Source organism: Perognathus longimembris, chromosome 9 (genome assembly GCF_023159225.1).
Source record: "Perognathus longimembris pacificus isolate PPM17 chromosome 9, ASM2315922v1, whole genome shotgun sequence".
NCBI lineage: Eukaryota > Metazoa > Chordata > Mammalia > Rodentia > Heteromyidae > Perognathus > Perognathus longimembris.
Window position 1 is genome coordinate 63,382,110 of NC_063169.1, and position 20,459 is coordinate 63,402,568.

Consider the following 20,459-nt stretch of genomic DNA (forward strand, 5'->3'; position numbering starts at 1 on the left):
ACCCAGGGCTTTGTGTATAGGAGGCAAGCACTCTTGCCTCTAGGCCATATTCCCAGCCCCATTTTTTTTTTTTTGAGTTTTAATAGGGATTTCATTAAGGTTAAATCTCTAGGAATGAGGGAATCCTAGTTTGAGGGCACAAAAGCCCACGAAGCCTCCTTAGATGTCATAGTGAACCACAGGTTCAGGTTCTTTGGTGGGGTCACCGCCTCCTTCCAGGGACAGATTATTAGAAGGATGCTGCTTCGGCCCCACAGGCTGATAGCTGGGAAACACATCTCCAACCCAGAACATGAAAACCATGAAAGCCACGAAGCCAAAGAGCTGCTTACACATGCTATCCCAAGAAAGAGATGTAGGGGATGTGTCTAGGTCCCAGTGCAGCGGTTCTCCCCAGTTCGTCCTCAGGTCCATGTGGTCCCATGCATACCATGGATCCCTCCCATGCTGTGAGCGCTCAGGGAGCTTCGGATGGTCACCGTACCCCATGCCATCATCCGGGTATGGCTGGTAGTCTTCCACACGCAATGTTATACTTCTTGGTGGGTTGCGGCGCGTTCTTGGGGGGGGGGGTCTTTGGATAGGGCCCCGGCAACATGTCTCTGGTCACGTGGAAGGCTGTCCGTGCTCCTAGCGGCACCACACTCCGGGCCGTCCTTTGCAGCCATCGGATCCCCAGGGCCCCTTCCCTCGCCGCCGCCTTCTGCACCTTCTCCGATATAAAAGTTTTTGACTGAAGTTTATTCTAGATCTCCTCCTGGGACCAGGCCCTTGTGACTCTGGTAGGAGGCTGCGGGGCCGGCATTCCGGAGAAGCTCTGCCTCCTCGCCCAGTTTGGGATGTCTGAGGGCCTTGGGGCGGAAGCTGCCAGGAGAAACTTTCAGCTTCTTCCAGACTCTCTTTCCTTAATGTGGATTACTCAGTGTCTGGAGTTCTTACCAGGGAATTCTGAATTCTTTCTTGGAGGAAGTTCTGTTGTGCTGGGAAAATTGTGGAAAGAGGTGGGGGGGGGGGTGTCCATGGGCCTTGTGGGCTAGATGATATTTCAGAGCTCAGTGGTAAAATACTTCCTTTGTATAAACACTGTCAAGATTTCTCTTCCAAGTGAAAAAAGTAATGAAAAAGATTTTTCTTTGTTTCCTCCAATAATCTGAATGAATGAATGAATGAATGATTTGATTTTCATGTCAGTACTGGGGCTTAAACTCAGGGCCGCGTACTCTTACTTTGTTTATCCCTCAAGGCTAGCGCTCTGCCGCCACTTAAGACATAGTTCCACTGCCAGATTTTGGGGGCTACGTGGAGGAAAGAGTCTCACAGACTTTTCTGCCTGCCTTGGCTCTGAACTGGGATTCTCAGATCTCAGTCTCCTGAATAGCCAGGATTAAACGCGTGAGTCACCCATGCCATGCCCAAATTTAGTTTTCTTATCACCCACAGCGATTGCTCAGAAAGGGGAGCGCTGTGACTGGCTGGACAGTCTTTATTTACTTGGGAAAGATTGTGATCATCAAGCACTCTTGCCACTAGGCCATATCCCCAGCCCAATTGTGATCATCAAGTCATAAACCACGTGGCTTGTTGATTCCTTGAACCACTGGTTACCAGCGGTAGAAAGCAGCCACATGGGGGCTGGGGATATGGCCTAGTGGCAAGAGTGCTTGCCTTGTATACATGAGGACCTGGGTTCAATTCCCCAGCACCACATATACAGAAAATGGCCAGAAGTGGCACCGTGGCTCAAGTGGCAGAGTGCTAGCCTTGAGCAAAAAGAAGCCAGGAACAATGCTCAGGCCCTGAGTTCAAGCCCAGGACTGGCCAAAAAAAAGGAAAGCAGCCACATGAGAATACAGAGAATGGGTTACCACTGGCAAAGCTTGTATTGCTTTGAGCAGTATCTCCACAAATATTTCCCGAGTCAACCCAAGACTTTGCTCATTTGGTTTTGTTGTTTATTTTATTTTATTTTTGCCAGTCCTGGGGCACTGAACTCCGGGCCTGAGTACTGTCCCTGGCTTCTTTTTGCTCAAGGCTAGCACTCTACCACTTGAGCCACAGTACCAGTTCTGGCTTTTTCCATATATGTGGTGCTGAGGAATCGAACCCAGGGCTTCATGTATATGAGGCAAGCACTCTACCACTAGGCCGTATTCCCAGACCCTCATTTGGTTTTGAAAAAGCGTATGAAGTCTGTTAGTAAAATGGAATCTTCTAGGCCAGGCACTGGTGGCTCATGCCTGTAGTCCTAGCTACTCAGGAGGCTGAAATCACACACACACACACACACACACACACACACACACAGACACATATACACACGTGCAATTTTCTATTTGCTTATACAAATACAAATGGGAGAAATAGAAAAGAAATAGGATTAAGTCATGAATAACAATGTGAGAAGTTTCATTCTTTTTCTTTGTGTGCCGGCACTGGGATTTGAATTCCAGGCCTGGGTGCTATTTCTTTTTCAGATTAAATTTTATTGACAAGGTGAAGTACAGAGGGGGTACAGTTACGTAATAAGGTAGTGAGTACATTTCTTGTCTTTGTTACACTCTCCCTCATTTTTCTTCCCTTTCCCTATAAGCATATATACAGATAAGCATATATATAATATCCGTTGTTGGGTCCTGTTTCTAAGCTTTTTCACTAAAGGAATGTGCTGTACCATATGAGCCACAGCTTCACTTCCAGCTTTTTGGTAGTTAATTGCAGATAAGAGTCCCATAGACTTTCCGGCCAAGGCTGGATTCAAACTGAGGTTCTTAGGTCTCAGCCTCCTGAATGGCTAGGATTACAGGAGCCAACAGTGCTGGGAATAGAAGTGAGGTGGTTTCCACTTCCTTATAGGTGCTTCAAATGGTATACCAGTTAAATTCATTTTCTTTCCTTCTCTTCTTATTCCTTTTCCTGTTAGCTTCGAGACCTCCGCTCTAAGATGCTTTCTAAAGAAGTTTGCTGTCAAGAACTGAAGGCTGAAATGGAGAGCTACAAAGAAAACAATGCCAGAAAGTCATCTCTTGTCGCCTCATTGAGAGACAGAGTTCATGAGCTGGAGGAAGATTTAGCAGCACTTTCCACTTCTAAAAGCAGGACAGAAATCACAGCTCAAGCCGCAATCAAGGAGAGCCAAAGACTAATGAAGAAAGTCACAGAACTGGGTGAGCAATTACAGTAAGTATGGTGCATTAGGCTACGTAGTTTAGCCTGGTGGCCACATTTGTTTCTGACATCCACTAGTTTCTGTCCTTAAATGTGCTTTGAATATTGTGTATTATTTGGCCCTGAAACCCAATCTGAAAAAAAGTTATTGGTGTCAAATACCTTTGCAATCTTGAATACTTTTCCTCAGCTCATTTCTAATCATCAAGTGTCTTAACAAACAGAGCGTTGTCATAAGCTTGGTTATATCCTATCACTGTGCTGATTATATGCATAACTGGATTAAAATCTGCATTCTTGGGAATATGGCAGGAGGTTCACAGAGGAAAGCATTTATTAAGCAGCGAGTTATAGTGGCTGGGAATATGGCCTAGTGGTAAAGCGCTCACCTCACATACATGAAGCCCTGGGTTTGATTCCTCAGCATCACATATATAGAAAAATCCAGAAGTGGCACTGTGGCTCAAGTGGTAGGGTGCTAGCCTTGAGCAAAAAGAAGCCAGGGACAGTGCTCAGGTCCTGAGTTCAAGCCCCAGGACTGGCAAAAAAAAAAAAGAAGAAGCTAGTTATAAAAGTACCAGGAAACCAGACTACCCTAAACATTCCTCTTTAGGTTTGATTCCCAATTTAGGCAAAGATCTCAGGAAAACTAGGTTCCCATGCTTAGTGCTGGAAAGAGATGACTACTGAGGTAAAATTGGGAGCTGTCTTCCTCTAAAATATATGTAATGAATACATAGGACTTTAATGTTGTGTTTGTGTGTGTACATACATGCACACACATGTGCAAGTGGTAGAGCTTGAAAGGAGGTACATATATTTACATTTATGTGGTTATGGGCAGATTTCTGAAACTCTATTGGGTCAGATGAAATATAAACAGATGTGGGCTTTGTTTAGAGACCTTTGAAATGGAGCTATAAGCCTGCAAGCCTAGGATTGTCTGGAATCATATAAGTAAACCAATAAGAGCGAAAGCACTCATTGTGCCCAAAAGGCTGAGTGAATATTACCTTCCATATACTAAAGACAAGAACTCAGGGACATATTGGGTTTTTTTTTTTTTGAGTTTCCTTTTTTATTATTCATTTTTTATTTTTACATAAGGGTGATGTGCAGAGGTCAGGTAATGAGTACATTTCTATTTATTTATTTATTTATTTATTTATTTATTTATTTATTTATATATTTTTGGCCAGTCCTGGGGCTTGGACTCAGGGCCTGAGCACTGTCCCTGGCTTCTTTTTGCTCAAGGCTAGCACTCTGCCACTTGAGTCACAGCGCCACTTCTGGCCATTTTCTATATATGTGGTGCTGGGGAATTGAACCCAGGGCCTCATGTATACGGGGCAAGCACTCTTGCCACTAGGCCATATCCCCAGCCCCAGTACATTTCTTTTTAGACAATGTCACTCATTTACTGTATGTTTTTTCTAAATGGAAACATGTTGTGCTTTTGAGTATGTGCAATTAACATGCTTTATTACTCAGTGAATAGAAGGAAAAAATTGTAGTAAACACTCACCAAAGAAAAAGGTAAAGCAATCATGCTTCCCGCCTAGCATATTGAAAAAGTGATACCACATTACTGAAATTTGCCTCTTAACGTATGTCTATTTTTTTTTTTTTTTTGCCAGTTCTGGAGCTTGAACGCAGGGTTTGAGCATTGTCCCTGGCTTCTTTTTGCTCAAGGCTAGCACTCTACCACTTGAGCCACAGCACCACTTCTGGCTTTTTCTACATATGTGGTGCTGAGGAATCGAACCCAGGACTTCATGTATGTGAGGCAAGCACTTTACCACTAGGCCACATTCCTAGCCCCATATGTCTATTTTTTGATGATATCTTAGCCTTGCACATTTTAAGCATTAGTAATGAGTAATGCAATTTCAGCAGATTTATCTGAAAACTAAATAAGATAGAGCAGGCCAAAAGTCTCCTGACTGTCTTTGACAGGCCGTTCCAGTGTTCTTCCCTTATTCTTTAAGGATTCTGGGTGTGCAGCTGCTCATAATGATATTTGCCAGTCACTGAACATCTCTTCCAGATGTTCACCCTCTGTTCCTGATGTATAAGTCTATTTTATTATAGTTAGGCTTGGCCATGAATCAGTGTGTGGTATTTACAGATAAATGAATCTTACTCCTCTGGCACCAATAGTGTGTGTCCTTCTCTTCCCCCCTGAGCCCTGAGTGGATTTTGACCTCACACACGATGAAGGGTCTGCATGTAGTCTAGAGCCCTTCTCCTCTGCCACTGATCCTGTACCTCTCCTCCCGTTACTAAGTCCATGATGCCTTGAGGGTTTCTCGGGAAAGCAGAGGTGCCTGAGAATTGCTTCCACATTTCTCCTTTCCTAGCAGGGCTTGGCTGACAATCATTCGCACTGGGTTTGGGAACCAGTTGTACTGAAAATGACAATGCTTTCCCACCAAGAGCTGAAGTTCTGACTTGGCTTTATGAACGTTATCTTCTCCGGTGTTAAACCATGACTTATTTGTTATTTGCTTGATAGAAAGTGTTCAAAGGAAAAGGAAGAGACTGAGAAGGGAGCCTCAGAGAACAGCAGGAGACAGGAGGAATTTCTGAGTCAGCTTTGTGATTGCTTGGAGATAGAGACACCGCCCGAGGAGGCACCGCGAGAAGATTGCATTTCAGAGGTGTTTGCATGCGGAGGGAAGAGATGCTCAGCACGGAAGCACTGTGCTGAGAGCTGGGGTGGCGGGAGGCTGGGACGGTACCCACCCCACCGGCAGCACAGATTCCCGGGGGGGGGGGGGCTACCCACACCCTTGCCCAGCCTCACATTGCCATATATTACATTGCCATATATTTATTTATTGATAGTTAATCTTTTTGTTTTTTTAATCGTGGGGCTTGAACTCAGGGCCATGATGCTGTCCTTGAGCTTTTTTTTTTTTTTATCTCAAGGCTGATGCTCTCCTACTCTGAGCTCCACTTCCAGTTTTCTGGTGGTTCATTGTCGAAGAGTCTCACAGCCTTTCCTGCCTGGGCTGGCTCTGAATTGTGGTCCTTAGACCGCAGCTTCCTGAGGAGCTAGGAGAGGCATGAGCCACCAGTGCTGGGATCATAGTTAATGTGTTTTTCTCTTGTTCCAAACACAAAATCGGCTGTGTGTTGTTTGAGGAATATTTATTCACATATGGTTACGATTAGGAGTCTGCATATATATATATATATATATATATATATATTTTTTTTTTTTTTTGCCAGTCCTGGGCCTTGGACTCAGGGCCTGAGCACTGTCCCTGGCTTCTTTTTGCTCAAGGCTAGCACTCTGCCACTTGAGTCACAGCGCCACTTCTGGCCATTTTCTGTATATGTGGTGCTGGGGAATCGAACCCAGGGCTTCAAGTATACGAGGCAAGCGCTCTTGCCACTAGGCCATATCCCCAGCCCTATATATTTTTTTCCTCCTTGAAAATCTTATAAACGCACCCAGTTGATAATACCAGTACGTGACACAGGAAGCCAAATGCACCACTCACGGAAGCCCACGATGGAGGCATTGTGATACAGGATTTTTCTGTGTTGTATTGGGAGATTTAATAAATTTAAACTTTCAGGCCATCTGTCTGTCTATCTATGTTTTGAATATTTTATGTGCTGGTACTGCGACTTGAAATCAGAACCTGGGCACTGTTTCTTAGCATTTTTTACTCAAGGCTGGCATTCTACCACTTGAGCCACAGTTTTTTCTTCCAGCTTTTGTCTGTTTAGTTGGAGATAAAAGTGTCATAGACTTTCCTTCTGGGGTTGGCTTCAAACCATGGTCCTCGGGTCTCAGCCTCCTGAGTAGCTGGGGTTACAGGTGGGAGCCACTGTTGAACGGCTTGTCTCAGGCTGCTTTAGATAGGCGGGCTCGTGCTCTCTGCATGTCACCATGCCAGTCGCTTCTCTCGGGCAGTGGGAGCGGGTGGGAGGGGATGGGCTGAGGGAAGCTTCAGCTCCAGGGCTGGTTTCCACCTCCTCACGTAGCCCAACCGCCTCCAGAGCTTGCGTTCTCCAAGCGCTTCAGCTTCCTTCCCATCTTCCTTGTCCTAGGGCTACCTTGTGCATAGCTTTTATTTGGTCACCAGGTCTGCCCCTAACGAGCTGAGTTTCGAGGCTGCCTTTGAATGTGGTTTTTCTTTATCATCTATGGACAGCTATAATTTTAGCTTTTTTATAATAATACCAGGCTATAGACTCAGTGGCATAGCCAGCCAGAGGAAAGTGTTCATGTGGTAGTTATCAGGACTTTCTCTTCAGGTTAGAAAGCTGTGCAAGGAAAACGCATCTCTGAGAGGACGAGTGCTTACTCTTGAAGAGACAGCAAATGCCCATGAGATGGAAGCAAAAGCTAACAGAGAGACAATCACGAGGCTGGCATCAGAAGCCAAGGAAGAGCAGAGAAAAGCTGCTTGCTGGATGGAAGGCAATGACAGGCTGAAGCAGGTACTGCATGCTGTGCGTGCGCGCACGCGTGCTTGTGTATGTGCGCGCGCATGTGTGCGCATGTTTACCATCATTTCAGAAAGCTGCTTTCATGTGAGGGGTGAGGGGTGACCTGAGTAGGCTGATTGGTCCTCTCTCCCTCTCCCCCTCCCTCCCTGCTCCTTCTTTCCCTCCTCCCCTCTCTTCAAATACTCAAGAGACACACAAACTACTGAAGAGCAGAGTTTATAGAGAAGATGGCTTACTTTGGAAAGGTTTGCATTCTAAGGATTTTTAAGTGAAATTTTTAGTTTATAAACAAATAAGTAATACATTTACAAGACATAAAATTCTAAAGGCCAGCTGGGTGCTTGCGATTCATGCCTATAATCCTAGCTACGAGGAGGCTGAGAGCTGAAGATCGCAGTTCAAGGTCAGCCTGGGCAAGAAAGTCTGTGAGACTCATATCTCCAATTAACCACCAAAAAAGTTGGAAGTTGAGCTGTGGTTCAAATGGGAGAGTGCTAGCCTTGAGCATAAAAGCTCAGGGAATCAATGCCCAGGCATTGAGTTCAAACTAGGACAGGCACCAAAAAAAAGAAAGAATATATCCTATATAATTCATATTTATTTTTCTATAATAGAAAATGGTGTACTACATATGGTAAGATGTTATTAGTAAATCTTCCACGAATAATTTTACATAATTTGTTATATGTCATCTAAAATTAAATCCTTGAAGACTTGCTGGATCAAAGTAAATAGAAAATAAAACTATTTTTTTTGGAAGTACTGGATTTTGAACAGAAAGCCCTGCACTTGCTAAGCAAGTGCCCTGCTGCTTGAACCTCTCCGGGTCCCTGTTACTTGAGTTATTTCTCCGACAGGGTCTTGAATGTTTGGGTTGAACCCTGACCTCCCTACCTCCAGCTCCTGAGTCGTGGGCAGCACGGGTGTGCCCCACCACACCTGACCCTCGAGGATTGAAATTCTGAGGGGGGCTGACCGAAAGGAGTGAGTCTTATTCCTGTATGTAATTTACACATGCGTCGCTTGACATTTTCAAATTAACTAGGTCTGCTTGGGCATGAACATTACTGCCAGGTGTGCTAATACCGTCTAATCCTTTAATTACGTTCCTTGAAGTTCTGTGGAAAAGAAACTAATTATTGGATTAGTAATAACAATCGACTTCCAAAAGCAAGAGTGAACTGGAGCAATTTGTTAATGAGAGTACACTGCGGGAAAGTGGAGGGCCTGGAAAAGATGGAGCTCAGATTACGGAGAGGCGTGGCGCTGACATGTAGGCGTGGCGTCGGCATGTGGGTGTGGCTTTGGCGTCTGGGCGTGCCGTCATGTATGGGCGTGGCATATGGGCGTGGCTTTGGAGTGTGGGCGTGGTTTTGGTGTATGCCTGGTGTGTGGGCGTGGCTTCGGCGTGGGCGTGGCTTCGGTGTGGGCGTGGCACTGGCGTTGGGCAGCCCAGGGGACCTTCCTTGGGCCTCGGCTGTCCGCAGTGATGGGGGTGTGTGGTGGTCACCCACGGTAATGATAGTGATTTCTATTTCTCTCCCAGTTCCCCGCACCAACAAATTCTCCTGGGAAAGGAGCTGACGGTTTTACCATGGTTACCAATGACCCTCCTAGGCAGCTTGTGTTACCGTAGCAGTAGCCCCCCATCTCTGGTCTAGCTCAGTGCCGGAGCCCTTCCTACCATGCGCGAGGCCCTGGCTTTGCCACCCAGCGCTGCAACACGTAAAACTAACCATGAACCCTACAGGGTGCGGCTGAGGTTGGGTTCCGGGGAGGGCCGTCTTTCCAGCTTGTGATGCCAGTCTTCTTGTTGGGGCGTCTCACATGGGTCGGGGAGGCGGTGGATGAAGGAAGAGAGAGGAGGGGGGAAGAAGAAGGGGATGGGGAAGGTGGAGACGTAGGGGACAGAAGGGAGAGGGGAGAAGGAAGAGGAGAGGAAGAGGAGACAGTCACTTTTTAAAAATTAGTTTATTTATGTTAAAAGAAAACAGAGTAAGCTTATTTGAAAGTGAAAGGAGAGCCATGAAAGGAGAGTGGGAAGAGACCCAAGGAAGAGTTCAGTGAGTCCATCTGGGCTTTGCACTGATTGGCTGATGGCTCATGCATGCACCTGGCTCTGCAGTTTCATTGGTTGAGCAGGCATGCAGGGCATTATGGGCAGAGGAAGAATTTGAGTAGGAACTATTATTCATTAAAAAAAATATTTTATTCTATTTTTTTTGCTGGTCCTGGGGCTTGAACTCAGGGCGCCACCTCTGAGCTTTTGCTCAAGGCTAGCACTCCACCACTTCAGCCACTACTTCTGGCTTTTTTGAGTAGTTTATTGTTGATGAGGGTCTCATGGAGTTTCCTACCTGGGCTGGCTTTGAACCACAATCATTAAATCTCAGCCTCCTGAGTAGCCAGGATTACAGGCATGAGCCACCAGTGCCTGGCTTCTTATTTTTAATTCAATTATTAAGAGTTGGAAGTTAGGAAGGATTTTATATTTGTCCATAAAATACATCTCTGGAGATCATTAGGAAGAAATTATTTTGACATGAGGAAGTGTAACCCTTTTGTACAAATATTTAGAGATTAACCAAAAAAAACTAGAAAGAATTTCTTTTCTTATATAAGTATCTTTACTTGGAAATGACTGAGGCAATGTTGTTCAGACTTTGGGAACACATGCACTTTGACTTGAGGTTCTTGCCAAAACAATAAAAAATTAAAAATAAAAACCTGAGCTGTAAAAGCTTGAGGCCTTTGATAAAGTACTCATTCATGGGACTGCACCTCCAGAGATTTACTGCTGAAAAATCCCATCAAGTGTTTTTACTGACATGTTAATGGCCTGCTGAAGAGTCTCATGATGGTTTTGTGGCTCTGTTTTTGAGGTAGGAAACTAGGTTTGTTAGGAAAGTCCAGATGGGTGAAAGAAGCAAAATATCCACCAGGCTAAGGGGTTTGTTGCTACAGAACAGATTTCTGGTTTGCTTAATGAGTCTACTTCAGTTACTTTTGACATTTTCCTTAGCTGACTTATCAGAGATGGTAAATACACTATGTGGAAAGTTTTAGTAGTTTATTAATTTTTTTTTTGGAGCTGGAGATTGAACCTTACTCACATTAAGCACTGTAGAGGTGAAGTATGTTTGTTTTTTTTTATGCCAGTGCTAGGGCTTCAATTGAGGATTTGGACACTGTCCTTGAACATTTTTTTCTCAAGGCTGGCACTCTACAACTTGAGCCATAGCTCCACTTAAGGCTTTTTGGTGATTGATTGGAGATAAGAATCTCATGGAGTTTTCTGCCCAGGCTGGCTTTGAATTGCAATCCTCAGACCTCAGCCTTCTTAGTAGCTATGGTTGCAGTCATGAGCCACTGGTGCTCAGTCTGATGTATGTTTTCAAAACTATTAAAGGTTGGTGTCTTTTCTTGTGGTTATCTTGAAAACAACAACCAAAAAACTCCAGCTTTGAGAAAAGTACACACTGTGCCTACTCAAACAAGTTAAATTTACCTACTGCATCTCAACCCCTTTTACATAGCCAATCTCTCTCCCTCTCCCTCTCCCTGTCCCAACCCTCTCCCTCTCCTCCCTCTACCTCTCTCTGCCCATCCCTCTCCCCTTCCTTCTCTTCCTCTTCCTCCCCCTCCTCCTCCAGCCCCTCCTGGTCTCTCTCCCCTCCCCCCTCCCCCTCGCCTGGGTACTGGGGTTAGAACTTAGGGAAAGAGCTTTACTGCTGGATATACATCTCCAGCCTTTTTTGCTCTGATGACTTTTTGTGCGAATATTGGGGCTTGAACTCAGTACCTCACGTTCTCACTTGGATTTAAACTCAAGGCTGGCATTCTACCACTTTAGCCACAGCTCCACTTCTGGCTTTTTGCTGGTTAGTTGGAGGTAAGATTCTCATGGACTTTCCTGCTTGGGCTGGCTTGGATCCTTGATCTTCAGATCTCAGCCTCCTGAGTGGCTGGGGTTACAGGTGTCAGCCACTGGTGCCCAGGTTAGTTTTTATTTTTATGGTTGCATTTGCATTGTCAGGCTTTGCATTCTATTCTGTTATTATAACTCACTCCTTGACAAGTTTGTCTTTAGGTTCATTCCAAAAATTGTAAGTCAGTTAAAACAGCATTTAACATCACTGGTTCCAAAATGCTTTCAATTATGGACGGAATCTCAGGGTGCCACGCAGAGCCCATCCCATCTAGCCAATGTCCCTCATGAGAGTGCCAATTGGCAGTGTCATGGCCATGCAGGTACAGCGTGACCAGGGCCGTGCCTTAGCTGCTCTGCCCTGAAGCTCAGGCCTACACTGCCCTCTGGGCAGCAGAAGCCATTGCCAACCAGAATGGAGTTGAACACTGTGAGAATTCCAGCCTTAAGCCGTGTTCTTACCTCCCAAATTATGACCGCACCGGACGGCTCAGATTTGGGCAAAGCCTGCTCATTTCTCATCAGTGGCGTCCCATAGCTTCCATGTCATCCATCCTAGGTTTAAGCAGAACAAAGCTAATCTTCCTCGGACACAGGAGCGTTTGAATCTGTGGGAGACGGGCACAGGACAAATGTTCCAGTTCCTGCAGTATTTTCTCCTAGAGCAGAACCCCAGGCCACCCACCAGCTTCTTACGCCTGTCTGGGAGGCACTCAGTCCAGCCTTTCCCAAACCACGCACGGAAGCACAGCCCTTGCCGTATTTCTAAGCATTTCCCCCTTCTTATTTTTTATAAACTATGATAAAAATGAATAGAAAAAATTTAACTGTAAAACACAAGTCTGATCTTTAAGTGTTAGAAACCATGGAAATAAGCTTAATTTTTTTTTTTGGCAGTGGGGCTTGAACTCAGAGCCTGCATGCTGACCCTGAGCTCTTTTGCTCTAACACTTGATCTACCACTTGAGCCACAGCTCCTCTTCTGACTTTTTGTGTATGTGTTTTCTTTTTTTCTTTTCTCTTAGCTGGTTAACTGGAGATAAAGTTTCACAGACTTTCTGTCCAGTCTGGGTTTGAGCCAAGATAGATCTTCAGATCTCAGCCTCCTGAGTAGCTAGGATTACAGGTGTGAGTCACTGGTGCCCGGTCAATAAACTTAAATTTTAATACACATAATGAGAATAAACATGGAAAAATAACTACACAATCTCCTCCTCCTCTTCCTCCTCCTCCTCCTCCTCTGCCTCCTCCTCCTCCTCTTCCTTCTCCTCCCCCTCCCCTCCTCCGCCTCCCCCTCCTCGTCTTCCTCCTCTTCCTCCCTTTACTTGTTCTCCTCTTTTTTCCCTCCTTCTCTTTTTCATCCTCTTCCTCTCTCTCCTCCTTTCTTTTTCATGCCCATACTGGGGTTGAACTCAGGATCTTAAGGTCTTGCTTAGCTTTTCTGTTCAAGGCCCTACCACTTGAGTTATACCTCCACTTCCTGCTTTTTGCTGATTGTTCATAGGTAAGAGTCCCATGGACTTTTTTTTTTGACCAGAGCTGATGGATCTTCAGATCTCAGCCTCCTGTATAAACAGCCCCATCTTCGAAACCATGCAAGCTTAATCTAGAAAAGCAGTTACCTTCACAGCTATATTTTGCAATTATAGCTAGATAAGTTATGGCTGCATTCCCCATGTCCTAAGCCCTGGTTTTCAGGGGTGCCGTTTACATTGATGTGTGAAGCTTAAAGTGACAGTGAGTTGGCTCTGGTTTGTTGGCTGACATCATCTTGTTTGCATGGAGGACAATGTTGCTTATTTATAGGAGAGATACGCTCTGGGATTAGAGGTGTGGCTCCGTTGGTAGGGTGCTAGCTAATGAGCAAAAGCATCAGGCCCTGACTTCCAGTCTCAGTCAAAACCAGTCTTTCTGGCTTTTTGAGAATATAGATTTTTTTTTTCTTGGATACAAGTTTTCTACATAGCCCATACGGGCCTCAAAGTTGTAATCTTCTTCCTTTGGCTTCCTGATTACTGGAGTTCGTAGTCTAGAAGAGATTTTGAAGCAATTTCAACATGCTCAAGGTATTATTTGTACTTGGTATTTGAAGTGAAACACATATTATGTTGTGAAAAAAATCTATCATCATCCCTCTATTAGACAGTTATAATTTATTACATAAAGGTATAGTGTTGCTAGGTGCCAGTCGCTCACAGCTGTAATCCTAGCTACTCAGGAGGGTGAGATCTGATGATTGCAGTCTTAAGCCAGCTAGGGCAGAAAAGTCCCTGTGAGACTCTTACCTCCAATTAACCTCCCAAAAGCTCAAAATGTCACTGTGGTCAAGTGGTAGAACACTAGCCTTGAGTACAAAGAGGCTCAGGGACAGTGCCCAGGTCCTGAGTTCAAGCCCCACAACTGAGATAAAAAAGAGAGAGAAGGGTATATTGTCTTATAAGTGTGTTATAATTGAATAACTTTTCATGTGTGTTATTTTCCATATTTAGTGTTCTACTCATAGACTCATAGATATATTCTGGAGACTGGAATTAGAAGGTTAGAAGGATGCATATTATGGCCAGGCGTGATGGAACACTCTTGTAATCTCAGCCATTCAGGAGGAAGAGACTGGGAAAATGGGAGTTGAGGCCAGCCCTGGCAAAAACTTAGTGAGATCCCCATCTCTCCAAACAAACAGAGTATGAGGGTGTGTTCCTGTGACTTCAGCTACATGGGAGTAATGGGTGGAGGATCATGGTCCAAAGCCAGCCCAAGGAAAATGTGCAAGACTCTAATAGATAAATAAATCCAGAAGGGCTGGGGGTGTGGCACAAGTGGTAGACCACCTCCTAGCAAGTAAGAGGTCCTGTGTTCAAACCTCACTATTGCCAATAGACATGTACATAGTAGGTTTTATTATATATTCATACCAAAATGTCTATTCATGTGTCCACTGGCAATGTATGAGTGTATCTGTTTGAGGAAATTTCTAGGCTTCTTTGTTAACCGTCACTGTTGTAGGTATAATTAACCAAATGACCTTTTGTTTAGTAGATCTGACTTAGTAGGAATTAAGTTCCTGTCAGAAGTTCCTATCTTCAATCATATTTCTGAGAGGTAGTTTCTGGACAGATCTTTGTAATAATTAGCAACATTGGCACAGTAACTGATGGTGTTTTCAAAACACCAACCTTGAATGGCTTCATTATTTAATGCGGACTCCCATTTAATTGGAAGCGAAATGGAATGTAGTTACGAATGTGTTTGTTCAAGGAATGGTGAAGGCGTTCTGAGTGCTGCCTTCGCTGGCCTGAACCTAAAGATTTATAGAACTCATGTATATATGTATTTATACAACTTATAGATACAACTTATTTATACGACTTATATATACACAATTTACATATAATGGAGTTATACAACTGTGTTTGCGGCTGGGCCTGTCTGTCTGTCTGTCTGGGGGTTGCCTTCATTCGCAAGCACCGCTTTGCCCCGTGGAGGTCAGCCTGGGATTCTGGAGGAGGCGGCCCGCGTCTGTGTCAGCGTGGTCTGACAGCCCTGGCTGGCCATGCCGTGTCACCTGACCTTGCGCCCTGTGCTCAGTGCATCCTTGAGGTAGCCACGCAACCAGAAGCCAGCCTGCTGCCTCGCTCCCGATGCTGGCCAGGTAATTGCAGGCGGAGGACATTTGTTTCCAGCAGATTTCTGCGGTGTGTCCCTGAATCTCAGAGCCGTTCATCAGAGCTCTGGGGAGTGGCGGTCCCCAAGGTCTGGCCCTGGCTCCTGGTTCTGCATTTTATGTAGAAATAGCTTAGAGTTCACGGTGCTGAAGTAAGACCTGGCCCGCCCACAGGGGCTTCCGGGCTCTGGGATCACAAGCAACTTTTTTGGTGGTTTTTTTTTTGTATTTAATGGACCCTCAGTTTGCGGTCTTGCTTTCAAAGGAAGAAAATGTTTTTGATTTATTGAACTTGGGTTGTTGTGAACTGTATTTCCTCCTCTCCTCTCTTCCTCTCCTCCTCTCTTCTCCCTTTCCCTCCCCCCTCTCCCCTCCCCTCCCCTCTCCTCCTCCTTTCTTCTGTCTGTCTGTCTGTCTGTCTGTCTGTCTGTCTGTCTCTCTCTCTCTCTCTCGTGTGTGTGTGTGTGTGTGTGTGTGTGTGTGCGCGTTCGCCAGTATTGGGGCTTGAACTCAGGGCCTGGGCACTTTCACTTATCTTCTTCACTCGAGGCTGGTGCTCTGCCACTTGAGCCACACCCTTACTTCTGGCTTTTTGCTGGTTAAGTAGAGATAAGAGTCTCATAGGCTTTCCTGCCTGATTTCAAGCCCCTATCTTCGGATCTCCACTTCCTGAGTAGCTAGGATTGCAGGCATGACCCTGGTGCCAGGCTGAATTGTATCTCCAAATTAGTGAATAATTTGGTACTCAACTAGGAAAATTCCTCAGAGCTGAACTATTTCAATTATGTTTTTTTTTCTGGCATTAATGGACATTTGATCAGTTAGTTCTTTTAGGCTGACATAAGTCCTTCCCACTCCAGCATCTGATAGAGGTTTACATTTTCTATTTTCTTTTGAGGGACTTTTGTCAATAATTGGTTACAGATATCACCATAAATCCCTTTTGCATTAAGGGGCTTTCTTTTGCTCAAGGCTAGCACTCTACCACTTGAGCCACAGCACCACTTCTGGCCTTTTCTGTTTATGTGGTGCTGAGGAATCGAACTCAGGGCTTCTTGCATGTTAGGCAAGCACTCTACCACTAAGCCACATTCCCACCTACTTCCAGCTTTTTGCTGGTTATTTGGAGATAAGAGTTTCATAGACTTTCTTGTCCAGGCTTTGAACTGCCACCCTCTTATCTCAGGCTCCTAAATGGTAGGTGTGAGCTCCTAGCACCCAGCTAGTCTAGGTTTTAAACTGGGATTAAAGAGGTATTTGTAGTCAAAGAAATTTTAATGCCTGCCTGTCTTTTACAATTTAATGATCTTGGAAAGTGACAATAGAAAACTTAAGAGTCAAAATGGAAATGAACATTTGCCCTGGAGTCCTTCACAAGGAAGGGAAGTGAGCAGCTGTACTGGATGTGGGTGTACCATGTGGGTTGCTACTGTGACTACCTTCACCTTGTCATCATTTCAGGACTTGCTCAGTGCTGTGGCGGCCAAAGAGGCTCTTGGAGAGGAAGTAAAGGTCCTCCAAGAGCGGCTGCTTACTGGCCAGCGGGCCTGGGCTGCCTCAAAGCAGGAGCTGAGCCTCCTGAAGACAAGCACCCAGGAGCTGGAGCGGAGCCTGCAAGCCAGCCGGGAGGCCGCCGCGGCCTCGCAGAGCCAGAACGCCTCCTTTAGGCAGAAGATCGCAGCCCTCCTGCCCTGCGCCTTGCAGATGGCCGGGTCCACGGAGGATGGCATTTTGGAGCGGATTCGAGAACTGGGCGACCAGGAGGAGGGCAGGAAGACGGTGAGTGTGGGTTGGCTGTGGATGAGCTCGCTCTGAATGCCCTCAGCCACGAGCAAGACGTAGCATTTCCACGTGGGCATCTCGAGCTCATCCGTGCACAGCACTCAGCCGGCAGGAGTCACGCGAGGGACAGGCGGGCTCTGACGCGCTGTAGGCTTAGCGCCTACCTGGTGTTCAATCCCGGCCCCACTGCACTGTGAGTGTGGGGATCCAGACATGATAGAATGCGCTTGCCGGTCTGTCTCTCTGGCCATTGCTGCTCCTGGGGCTTGAACCCAGGACCTCACACTCTTGCTCTGCTTTTTTCACTCGTGGCTGGCATTCTACCACTCGAGCCCTACTTCTATGCTAATATCTTGCTGGTTATTTTGGAGATGGAGTCTCAGACTTTTCTGCCCCAACTAGCTTGGAATTTTGATCCTCGGGTCTCAGCCTCCTGAATAACTTAGGATTATAGGCGTGAGCCGTGGGCATCTGGCAATATTTTTCTTTTTATATCTAGGTCATTTCACTTAGCATAATATCCTTTAGGTCCATCCGTGATGTAGTAAAGAGAGAGAGAAATTGGGTAAATGAGAGGTGATGAGCATATCAGTTTCAATATAGGATCTGTTCTGCTATAGATGAGCATAGCAATGTTACTTCATACATATTAAGTATGCACAACAGAATTTATTTAGAAACAACTTAAGGATACATTTTCCAATTTCTTGTAATGCTAAAAAGTTACAGTCTCTTTAAGAAAAGTCTAGATTTTGTACCTGCTTAAAAGGGAGCCTCATTGCCTCTTTAGCCAATCAATGATAGGATTCTCTTTGTGGGCATAAAATGTTTGTGCAAAGAGGGCTGCTTGGCCAAATTCCAGCCTGTAATGGACATGGATGTGTGATTAACTCTACTTTCTTTGTGACTCAGTTTACTTACAGGCACCTGACTGAGGAAATTGTTTATCAGACTAAGAAAAACTCCATTATTCCTCAATAGCTACTTTTACTTGGTCATGTAGTTTATTGCTTCTTCTATATTTCCAAGTTTTCTTATTTTTCTTGAAAACTATTTTCACCCTAGCCTATGAAATGATGGCATTCGGTTGTCAGCATGATATGTATATTTATTTCCTAAAGCAAAATTGTGTAAATTGGTTAAGCTGAATTTGCCTTTCCCCACCTCCCCATAAAAATTAGAATGATTCAGAATCTTTTTAGTGCTTTTGTCGGCCTTTCCTACCCTGTAATTTTTTCCAGTAGCTGTTCTCCCTCTCTAAAAGCCGGAAATTAAGCCTATAGCAGGTGCCTTGCGTGACTCATCCTCAAGTCAAATCAGGAGAAAATGGATTTCGCATATTGTCTTAGAAAGGTTTTTGAAGAATGGGAGCTTTACAAAGTTGTGCGTCTGCTCGTGGGGGAGGCTGTGCCCCCCCGCCAGCTGCTCGCTGCACACGCGGCCCGCGGCTGAGTAACACAAATGCCCAAGCCCAGGAGGCTTGGCCCGGTGCCTTCCCTGCTTTGTGTCCAACCCTACCTGCGGAACCGCGCTTGTCTTGCTGATCGCTTGGCTACCCACTCTCTCTGTCCTGGATCTGCAGTTCTCGGTAGACCCGAGGACATCGCCCACGCTTCGTTAGTAAGTCATGGCGACTTGTGCCGAGCGTTTCTGCTTCTGGCAGAAGTTAGTTTACTGTAGCAAAGCTTTATTGTGTCTTAGAGCGGCCTGTGAAGGACTGACGATTTAGCCTGGTGGATCTTTCCTTGTGGACAGTGTCCTGTGCTTTGCAGCACACAAAGAGAAAGGACAGTGTGAAGAGAGGGAGGGAGAAGTCCAGCCGCGGAAGGCCTGCCCCCGTAGCTAGATGACGCCGTAGAAGAGGTTCATTATCACCTGCTCAGAAGGAGCCATCCCCGAGCACATCTTCACCTTACAGTCCTGACCTCCAGAACTGTAAGCCCGAAATTCTGCTCAGGCCACTCAGTGGAGGATGGTTAGAAATGCCTGTCTCCTGCCCACTTGCTGCCAATAGCTCCTCTCTCCCTAACTGATAATGACCACAGGAGTCTCCAGACGTTGCCAGGGAAGCTCCCAGGGAGCAAACCACTACCCCTCAGTTGAAAACCACTGCCTTTGGGGGTGCTCCCGCTGCTGAACGCCTCACATTCTAAAGGAGTTCTTAGACATTATTGAGTCTCGACATGTCAGAACATCATAGCAGGTGTTTATGAAATAGTGGTTTCTTACACAATGGCAGAAAATGACAACATTTTTAGAAGTTTGAGGCAGCATGTCCCCTGCTTTGAGGCCTTTCCTAATTGACTGTCATCTAGATGAGGATTGACGATGGGCACAGAGCATTATGAGCCTGGTCAGCCTTGTGTCATTTCCAGAATGAAAGTCCCAGTTACTCACACATTGACCCCCACAGTCTCTCTGTTCTGCTTTAGACATCTTATGGCTCTCCGCCCATCTGAAGAACATTTCTTAATCTGAGGGCTCTTAGGAGGCAGTGGGACCCACTTTGTCCTAAAGAGCCTGAGATAGGCTCCACGGGCCACCTAATCTTGCCCCTCTTCGGTTCTATCAGCAATCTCTTGCTCTGTTCTTAATCCTGCCACCTCTGAAAGCAGACATTCCCATAGGTGCACCCAGAGGTGCAGGCTTCCACTGATGGGACACAGTCTGCCTTCCACGGTCCCCGCTGGCTTACTGGGGCATTGGAATAGGGGGAGCATTTTGCTTTCCTAGTCTTCCTGGTTGTATTTGCTTTCAAGAGCTGCTGTAACAAAAGACCACCAACTGGGTGGCATGGGCAGCATTTACTAGCTCATGGTCCTAGAGGGGGTTAGAATTCTCATGTCAGAGGGTTGGCAGAGTGGGTCTTTCGGGGCATAGGAAGAGCCGTCTCTTCCGGGCACATTGCTGAGCTTCCGTAGACTCACGCCTTCCTTGGCTTGAGGGTGGCGTTCTTCTCGTGTCTTCTCATGGTCTTTCTTTGTGTCCAGATGTCCCGTTTTCACACGGATGCTGATCTAATCTGGTTAAAGTCCACCCAGTCCAAGTCACTGTGTCTCTCTAAAGAGCTCATTTTCAAATAAGGCCACATTCTGAGATGTAGGAATATGTCTATTTGGGGGGGATACTCAACTCACATACTCAACTCACATTGACATGAGCACAGGAGGTGGCCCTGAGCTTGGCCCGTCAGCATCATTGGCCATACGTACTGACAAGGAGAAAGGGGGAGTTTGGTTACACCTATATTCCTGGGACATGGTAATTTATTAATTAATAATTTTATCATTGTTGTGAAGGTGTTGTACAGAGGCGTTACTATTCTGTAGGTCAGATAACGAGTACATTTCTTTTTATTTGGACAATGTCATCCCTACCTTTGCTTTCCTCCAATGGCAATTTATTTTATATATCTCCTGTTACAGGAAAGTTATGGCTTGAATAATAGGAAAAATG

The 20,459-nt window shown here is 45.6% G+C and overlaps 1 protein-coding gene and 1 pseudogene across 1 annotated transcript in view; one reads left to right on the top strand and one right to left on the bottom strand.

Moving 5' to 3' along the window:
- Ccdc170 (coiled-coil domain containing 170) overlaps positions 1-20,459 on the top strand; it is a 56,557-nt gene that overhangs the window by 17,845 nt on the left and 18,253 nt on the right. The window contains exons 3-6 of the mRNA XM_048354294.1: positions 2,921-3,177; positions 5,681-5,825; positions 7,438-7,623; positions 16,683-17,000. Of these exons, the coding sequence (XP_048210251.1) occupies positions 2,921-3,177; positions 5,681-5,825; positions 7,438-7,623; positions 16,683-17,000 (906 nt within the window). The remainder of the gene's footprint in view (positions 1-2,920; positions 3,178-5,680; positions 5,826-7,437; positions 7,624-16,682; positions 17,001-20,459) is intronic.
- On the bottom strand, positions 73-18,913 carry LOC125357414 (annotated as a pseudogene).